The sequence below is a fragment of the Rhinolophus sinicus genome, chromosome 6, assembly GCF_057876585.1.
Source record: "Rhinolophus sinicus isolate RSI-liver-muscle chromosome 6, RSI-T2T, whole genome shotgun sequence".
Lineage (NCBI taxonomy): Eukaryota > Metazoa > Chordata > Mammalia > Chiroptera > Rhinolophidae > Rhinolophus > Rhinolophus sinicus.
Window position 1 is genome coordinate 28092472 of NC_142506.1, and position 9179 is coordinate 28101650.

At 45.9% G+C, this 9179-nt stretch overlaps 1 protein-coding gene across 37 annotated transcripts in view; it reads right to left on the reverse strand.

Annotated features, from left to right (window-relative positions):
• Positions 1-6588, reverse strand: part of RIMS2 (regulating synaptic membrane exocytosis 2) — a 594048-nt gene extending 587460 nt beyond the window's left edge. For 8 of the 37 annotated variants that reach the window (XM_019750619.3, XM_088799003.1, XM_074316865.2 and 5 more), the window contains exon 1: positions 5275-6582. In XM_019750619.3, coding sequence (XP_019606178.3) covers positions 5275-5450 — 176 coding nt within the window. In that variant the 5' untranslated portion in view covers positions 5451-6582. Of the gene's footprint in view, positions 1-5274 lie in introns of all 37 variants that reach the window. The other 29 variants (XM_088798997.1, XM_074316863.2, XM_074316862.2 and 26 more) reach the window with 12 other exon arrangements.
• Between the last annotated feature and the right edge of the window lie 2591 nt (positions 6589-9179).

Here is a 9179-nt window from a genome sequence, read left to right on the forward strand (position 1 = left end):
TAAGTTTTTTAAAAATCCTGGCCATTAAAAAATGGCACAAATAAGATTTTAAAACAAAAGACATATAAAGAGCTTCTACAAATCACTAAAAATGACGAACAAAAAAAATAGAAAAGGCTCTAGACAAATGTATAAGGCTCTGAACCTCACTAATAATTAAAAAAAAAACCTACAATTAAATCTACAATGGCGTATTTTTCACCAAAATATTGGCAAAGATTATTACACACTGAGTTGGCAAGGATGTGGGAAAGTCTCCCTAACATATGTCACTCATGCCTACTTCCTCTATGAAAGTAAATTTGGCAATATTTATTAAAATTTAAAACATAGGGCCGGCCCAGTGGCTCAGGTGGTTGGAGCGCCATGCTCCTAACGCCCAGGTCACCGGTTCAATTCCCACAGGGGCCAGTGAGTTGCGCCCTCTACAGCTAAGATTGTGAACAATAGCTCTCCCTGGAGCTGGGCTGCCATGAGCAGCTGGAGGTTGGCATAAGCTACCTTGAGCTGCTGTGGTCTGCCATGAGCTGCCACAGGCTGCTGAGTGCTGCCACAGGCTACCGTGTGCTGCCAGGAGCAGCCGGTGGCCATCGTGACTGGCCGGCCAGCAGCCAGTGAGAGCTGCCATGAGAGCTGCCATGAGCCGCTGTGAGCAGCTGACATCGGACTGCCTCAGCAGGGGGTGGGGGAGGGTGGGGGGTGGGGAGGAGAGTAGGGTGGGGGGTGGGGGGAGGATGGGGGGTTGGGTAAGATTCTGAGATCCCTTTAAACAGGGAGCCAAGGCTCATAATACCAACTTGGGTCAGGGAGCTGTGTCCTGCACAACTAGACTGAGAAACAACGGCTTGAACAGGAGTGGCGGGGGAGGCAGAAGAAAGAGGAAAATAATTGTTAAACATGCTGACCTTTTGACCAAATAATTCCATTTCTAAAAATTTATCCCATAGATATATTCACACATGTGGGAAATAATATATGTACAAAGCTTTTTAACATAGTGTTTTTCCTAATGGCAAAATAATTAGAGTCAGCTTATCTAAAAATATGGTACTAGTTAATGAAATTACAGAACATCCATAAAATGAGATATTATGCAGACAGTAAAATAAATTAGGCAGCTACATAGTAAAGGGTGTGGAAACTATCTCCTAAAAAGTAAACTTCAGGACACATTTGTGTTTTTTTGTTTACACACATGCATCCATACATGTATGTGCACTCACATACATATATATGTATACACACAAAATATTTGATATACACATATATCTACTCTTATGCCTGGAATATTTCTGGAACACTATACAATACACTGTTGTAGTCTGGATAGGGGAAATAGTTAGCTAAGAAATTTTGTACCGTATGTATGTATATATTACCTATTAAGAAAAGAAATTTACAAACTGACTTTGGAAAGCACTTTAAAAATTGAATTATTAAAAAAATATTAGAACTGTTCACGATGTTTTAAATATAAGCTAAAGTATTACCTTGATCTATCAGGGAAATTTTTACTTTTACCTTCCTTTATTTGGAGAGCAAATTATCCCTTTGACATTAACAGAAAATCTAAACTGAGATTGAAAAGACAATTTACTCATCAAGAAATATGTAATTTCTAATTTGTTACAAAAACACCTCATCTGAAAGACTATGATATGCACACAGTAGAAATTCAATAAATATTTACTAAGTGAATACTTTTCTATTGAGTTCAGTGGGTTTGTTTTACTCATATTTTTTCATAGCACCACACCAAAAAACAAACAAAAAACACTTTACTGGAAAATAGAAACTTTTAAATTATGCTTTTCTTTAAAAGAAAAATCATTCTTCGTTTCCCAACAAAATTGGTTAGCTACCTCATTAACATTACCACAAGGCAAATCAACATTACTTATTAGGTACCTACTATGTGCAGGTATTAAGGATGCTGCAAAACACAAACTCCAAAGAAGAGTACATTTTATTCTTACCCTCAAGAAGTTTATAGTCTTGAAAGGCAAGGCTTAAAAACATTAATCAGTAAAAGGACATTGTAGAATTTACTGATCGATTGAGTCATCCAAACTAAAAAGGTTAAAGGAATTCATGTAAAATTTTTAAAAAGTAAATATTGACCTATTAAGAGGTCTACTGAAATATAAAAATGCTTCCAAAATTCTATCTCATTCACATGTAAAATTGTATTATTTGATGGTGACAGAAGACTTCCTGAGTATGTGGATGTTCAGCGAGGCTTTGAAAAAATTGCTAACAACTAAATATAAATAGTTATTAATTATTCCGGCTCCTGAGGAAAGAGGTTACTGTAATAGTCTCAATCTGTTTTATCGCTCACCTCTCTCATTTAAAAAATCTCTCAGGCATGACCCTATTAATATATGCATATTTATAAATTACATGCATCTTAATATTGTCAATCTATATACTGTCAGTAAAAATTGCTTTTTCAATTAAAAATATAAGTGTAAATACAAATTTTCATATTTTCTTCCTGGACTCCAATATATCATGCTGTGATGCTCTTAGGTATGTATGCACAGCCCACTTTGTATAAATACTTAACATGAATATTTAAACTCACTGTTCATGCAAAAATCTTTTCATCTAATAGTTCCAACTTTTCACTCATCAAATTTTTTTAACACAGTTGTTAAAAGACATGTGAATTTGAATTTCAGTGTACTTCTCTCTGTCCATGACCTTCTGTCAGAATAGATGTTAGCAATGCAATTAAATGGATATTATTAAAGAGAAACAAAAGATATAAGTCAAAACCAGGTAATTGTCCCTTAAAAGTGAATGGGAAATAGTAATCATTGAAAAATATTAGTATTATTTTTTCATATGTGTGTATCATTTGAAACTTAATATCCAATATTGATAATATATTACTTAAGTTGTCAAATTCTTGAAGATGATTTCTCTCATTATAATTCTATTATAAAGGCTATTCTTTTCCTCATTTTATTTGCCTACTCTTATTTTATTACAAAAACCGAAAGTATTTTTGAAAAATGTTTAAAATAGAATTTTCAAATATATTATGCTTTAACCTCCAAATAACTTCTTGTTAAAATGAATACAAAATTAATTCTGAAACCATGTAAGCCACTTGGAGATAAGAACCCTTCCAAGACTAAGTTAGATAGAAATGCAGATAGACACTTAAAATATGAATAGGTTTTTTTCATCAATGTAACTTCATCGACTCTATGACTATATGTTTAGAGAATGTTTCTATATAAACTGTGCGAATATAAATGCACAAACGCTATATGTATTTGCATAGTATGTAGGTTTACATAGAAGTGTTATATATTCACATGTAACTATCTAAATAAACTTTTCACATTTTCCTAATATATTGTTCTTTTCGAGTGATTCTAAATTCAGTACCCAAAAGCTCATTTAATATTAGAACAATAAATAGAGTTGGAACCATAGCGAACTTGCCAATAAATACTGTGATTTAGCATACTATAAAGAAATAAAAAACACATTGCATATTTAAATATGTGGGTCAAAGAAACAAAACTGTTATTTGAGCATCATTTTGGCAACACTAATTCAATAGCAATTACAGTAAAAAATATAGATTAACATATCTAAATATCAAACTTTAACTCATCAAAAGCTTGGCATTATTAGTACATACAGTAAAGTCAACCAAAGTTAGGAGTATGTTCAAAAGGCTTTTAAAAATAATGCTTTATTCTTCCATTTGTTAAAATAAGCTAATTATCTTAATCTTTTTTCATTTTCTAAGCCTATTAATCAATCACATTCCCAAACAAGTATTCTAACCCAGAAATATCTTTGAAGAAGCAATTCTTTATTTCAGTTAATATGTCAGGAATACATTTGCTTAGCCCTTCAATATTTGTTGATAAATAGTATTTTTCTCAAACATGTACAAATATTTGATAGGTTTGTTATGATAATTTATAGTAATTTTCATTAAATTATGGAACTATATATGCATAGACAGAATTCTTCATAAGTGAACTAAAGAATAATGAATTCAACAATCTGTTTTTTACATTTACATGATTAGAGGTCAGTGTGTTAGTTTCTTCACAGAGGAACTCTACACTTTCAATTGTGTGATTCTGTGGAGAATATGGTAAAAGTATATTTGATAACCCGCAAAAGAACCGTCCCACTTTGGCATATAAACTGTACAAGTTAATCGCTTACTGAATAATTCAAGTAAAAAAGAAAAAAGTTGAGATAGAAAAACATAAATAGATTACACATCTTCTGTACAATTTCTTTCACGTAGTAACTGAGAAATCAAATCACCATAAAACATTTAAAAGCAAACCTGAAGAAACAAATCACTTTGCTAGACTGACAAGAAAAGGAGTCTCAAAGCTACAGCCTGGACAGTTCCCTAGTGCTGAAGTTACACCGCCGCTAAACCTATGGCTGGGAGCTGCTTTCACTCTCCCAGCCTCCGCCAAATCCTAGCTGCCTAAAACTATGAGCTCGAATAGAACTTCACAAGGTAGGAAGCATTCCAAACTGCAGTAATGGTAGGAACTGGAGACTCTTCAGAGTCTCTTTAGGATTAAACAGATTTACTAGTTGCAAACAGGAAGAGCAGCAGAGTGCAGGGTGTTAGAACCCTCCGAGGGGGAGGGGCTGGAAGATGGCGGCGGCCGCACACCCACCCGAGACGCTACAGATCTTAGGCCCCTCGCCCCACCGCCGCCCTCCTGCCCGTGGCAACCGTGGGCAGCTCTGCTCTTCTCAGCGTTGGAGGCAGAGCCGCCCTGCGGAGACGCGGGACAAGGGGCCCACGGCGGCACCCGCATCCCCGGCCAGCGCGCCTTCGCTCGGGTCCCAGCCAGGGAGCACCTGTGCACGGCCATATTGGATTCATTGCCCCAGTCACTGCCTCCGCGCGGGGACGGCGGCAAAGCAGAAGGCACGCGCGGAACCGGGGTTCAGCCCCAGCCCCGTCGGGGCGCGGGAGCCGAACTTGCCCACGGGGAAATCCGGAAGGACGCCCGGAAAAATTACAACGCCCAAAGGCTCGCCACCCTCACCTCCGCCGGCCTCGGCGCCCTCCCTCCCCGACACACACCCCCGCGCTCTGACACCCAGAAAGCAGCCCCGGCAACCGGCGCCGGCCGCAGCCCTCGTGGCCCAGGCGCCGCGGGCGGGAGGGAGGGCGGCGATCCGGGGCGCGCAGGCGGCCGCAGGGCAGCCGCCGAGGGGGCGGAGGGCAGGGAAGGAGGCGGGAAGATGGAGCTGGGTCCTTACTTGAGCACCGACTGCTCCTTCTCCTCTTCTTTCTTCTGCCGATCCATGACGGCCAGGATGATTTTCCTCTCCTCCTCCGTGAGGTGGCTGAGGTCGGGCATCTCCGGCTGCAGAGGCGGCTGAGAGGCCGCGGGGGTGGGAGCCGGGCGGCCCCTTGGCCCGACAGGAGCCGACATGTTTGATGGAGCCTAACCACCCTAGGGAAGCAGGGAGGCAACTCCACTGGCGGCGGCGGCGGCAGCACCCGCGCGGGCGGCTGGGGCAGCCTCCGGCGCTGGGACAAATACATACAAATCAATGGCCTTCAATCCGAGGCGACAGCCCCCCTCCCCCAAGAAAGAAAGAGCGGGGGGAGGGGAGGGCGAGCGCGGTGGGGAGGGAGGTCTGAGGAGTGCGATCCGGGAAATGTGTCTTCAGCCTCCGGGGGCGAAGGGCTGGCAAGTGAGCGGTTTGAGTGAGAGAAGAGCGGGAGGCCGATCCGGGACGCGGTGTGCGCGGAGCGGCGGTGGAGGGTGGTGGAGTAAGGTGGCGGGGACAGCTAAGGGTGGGGTGACTGGAGGGAGCGGGCGCGAGGGCGGCGCGCGGGCCGGGGCTCGAGTGTGTCCGGCGGGGGCGGGGGGCGCGCGCGCCCCTGAGGGGAAAGGGGTAGCTGCGAACCAGCAACCCAAGGGAGTCCCGGGAACTCGCTCCGAACGTCGGGAGGCAGCGTCCCGCGAGCTGGAGGGGCGCCGAGGCGGGCGCGGAGAGGGTAGTAAAGCAGCAGGAGCTAATTTCCCAGAGAAGCAGCTCAGCCGTCCCGCCGGCTGACGCGTCACAGGGCTCCCAGGTGCCGCGTAGGGAGGACCCCTCCAGAAACGACGAGAGGGGGGCCGGGTACGGCCGCCGGAGACCCCTCCGGGCTAGAGCGGAGAAGCGAAAGCGAAGGGATGACTAGGGCTAGCGGGGGAGAGTCCTGGGGCTAGGGCCCCTCGGCTGCCAACGCCCGGATCCCAGCGAGCTCCGACGCATCGCAGGGTCGGGCGCAGATGCTCCCTCATCACGCGCCCGCCCGGGGTCCCTCAGCCGCCGCCGCCCCTTAGGTCCGTGGAGTAGGCGCGGAGGGCCCGCTCGCTCCCTACGCCGCCGCTGCCGCCGCCGCTCGGTGCCGCCGCCCGCGCCTCCTCCGCCCCTCCGCCTCCTGGGCTCCTCCCGCGGGGCCCGCGTCACCTCCTGGCTGCCCAGGCCCAGGCACAGCGGGCTCCCGGCGGGCGGCGGCCACCCCTCCCAAGGGCGATCTGTGGGCTGGGGCCGGCAGGGAGAGAATGGGAGGAAGAGTGTGAGCGGTGGGGTGGGCGAAGGGCGGGGGTGTGGAGAATGTGAACGTGGGAGAGGGCACCGCAGGAGTCGGGAGTGGCAGGGAGAGTCTGAGCCGGGTGGATGCGGGCGCCCAATGGGTCAGGTCTGGAGATGAAGGAGTGGGGCCCGGTGAGGGGGGTGGGGGCGCGGAGGAGGAACGTCAGGTCCGGAGATGATGGGGTGTGACCAGAGAGTGAAGGCACCCATAGTTTTGGAAAGGAGGGAAGCGTGGGGGAGGGGCGTGCCCGGGTGTCCGCCGGGAGGTAAGTGAGTGCGTAGAGGGGCTCCCGAGGTGTCGTGTGCGGGGTCCTGGAAGGAGGGAGAACGTAGGTGTGGGGGTGTCCCCTGGGATGTCAGGGTTGGGGCGCGCATGGGGTTACTTGAGGGGAGGAAGAGGGAGGTATGAGCGAGTGGAAAGCTCAGGTGCTGTCAGGGACCGGGGGTCCGGCACGGCCCGGGGGTGCAGGGGAGTGATGAGGAAGTTCTGGAAAACCGGGAGGGGGGCAAAACATGCTAAGAGAGGTACTGAGGGGAGGACGTAGGAGAGCGTGGGGCCGTGGGGGTGGTGAGACTGGGGGTTAGGGTTTGTGCGGGAGAGGTGTGAGGATGAGGAGGACAAGGGAGGCTGTGAGGGTGCAAGGACTGAGGAGCATCCGGAGAGTGAGGCTCAGCAGGCGCTTGGGCCAAGAACTTCGGTCTATTTAGCCTTTTTGGCGGACCTGATCTACGAAGAAAGAAGAGGCAAAGAAGCTAGGGGATCGGGTTAGAGTTGAAGTCTGGTTTTCGAAGCACAACGGGTTCGGTGAAAGAAGTCGAGGGTAGCGGAAAACCAGCTCCTGGAGAATGGCAGTGGCTGCCACCGCCCTCTTTTTCCTTGGTGGGGCTGAACGCCCCCATCCCCCTCCGACAACCCTCCGGAGGAGGGCGGGGCAGGGAGCGAGCTGGGAGGGGTAGAGGTGAGTCTCAGGTGGATCTGGCAGGGGTCAGGTAGCCAGGAATCACCCCCTCTTCTGAGTGCTCTCGGCAAGCGCAGTGGATGACGGGTGTGTGTGTGTGTGTGTGTGTGTGTGTGTACACATGTATATGTACACACCCCTACCCCGCCTTCCACAAGTGCCTGTTTAATACCAGGCCGGATTATGGTCTGATGAGCAGTGTAAGGCCTTTGGGGTTTGTATTATATTTACCTTCTTAGTGTGTAGTAAGCTCTCTCCCTCCTCACTCTGTTCCCCAGTTGACTAGCTGGGGACAGACAAAGCAACCCTAGAAGTCTCTTGGGATTTCTAAGTTTAAATTTCTGTTTCTTTTCTCCCATGCCTTGTAACTGGGAAGAGGGAAGAGGGAAAAGTTTAAAGTCTTATTTTGTTTTATTGTTACTCACCTGCTTCAAACCAAACTCTCATACTCCAGATAATTCCGTTTTCATCTCTTTGGAGCTGAGCAAAGTAGATGAGATGATACAAAGCCCAATTTATTTAATTTTGTTTTAGAGTTAGAGAATTTTTACAAATCTCTAATCCAACCTCATCATCCTATGGGAAAACTGAGGCCTAAGATTGGCCAGCTAGTGAATGACAGCACTGCAACTAGAACCTAGGTATTTTTACTCCAGTTTGAAGCCATGCTGGTCTTTAACCCTAGCTGCACATTAAAATTACCTGGGTCACTTTTTTTTAAAACTACCTGGGTCCAACCCTAGATCAGATCTCTGTGGTTATGGGTATATTTTTTAAATTTTCAAGTGACTAATGTATACTGAAGGTTGAGAACTACACTTATGTGCGTTTCAAAATAGACAAGGGAGAAGAAGCTGGAAAGTGGAAAACAGGCAAAAAGAATACTTCTAGAGAGACTGATTTTTTTTTTTTACCTAAAATTGAAATGTTGGGTTTTCTAATATTCACACTTTCCACTCATACGCAAAAAGTACCAATAAGTACATGTACCTATGACTTTAGGAACCCCTAAGTGCCACTAAAATAAACTAAGCTCCTTTAAAAAGAAGGAGAGCAGAACTAAAAATAATCCAAAAGGATGGGTGGAACATTCTACCTATTCAACTATTTCTGGGCCAGATTTAAAGAAGTAACACCACTTCCACCATCCAGCCAACTATCAATCCAAGCAGAAACAGAAGCCGGAATACACACACTATTCTGAGGTTGAAACTCTGAGATTAAAATAGTGTAGTTATTTTGAGTACATAAAATATGAATTTAAAAAATCGTGCAAATTGAACAATTTTCGCTTCCTTTGCAGTAGACAGTCACATCCTGGCTGCTGCACTGTTTTCCACTAGTCACATAGCATGCTGGGTGCCTGTTCCTGTGTCTCCCTGCACCCCCACTGGCTTTCACCTGCCTGGAATCAGTGCCAACATATGAAATGAAATACAGTGTGTGTGCCAGTATCACTGGGACACCTGACTTCTACTAGGATTGAAGCAGAAGTGAGTGAGCTTACTATTACTGTGTGTCCTTTTAACATTTCTTTACTACAATTACGTGTGTTTTTCCTATTAAAGGGAATCCTTAGGAGTGAAAATATTGTAAAATCATCTTCCACTCTGA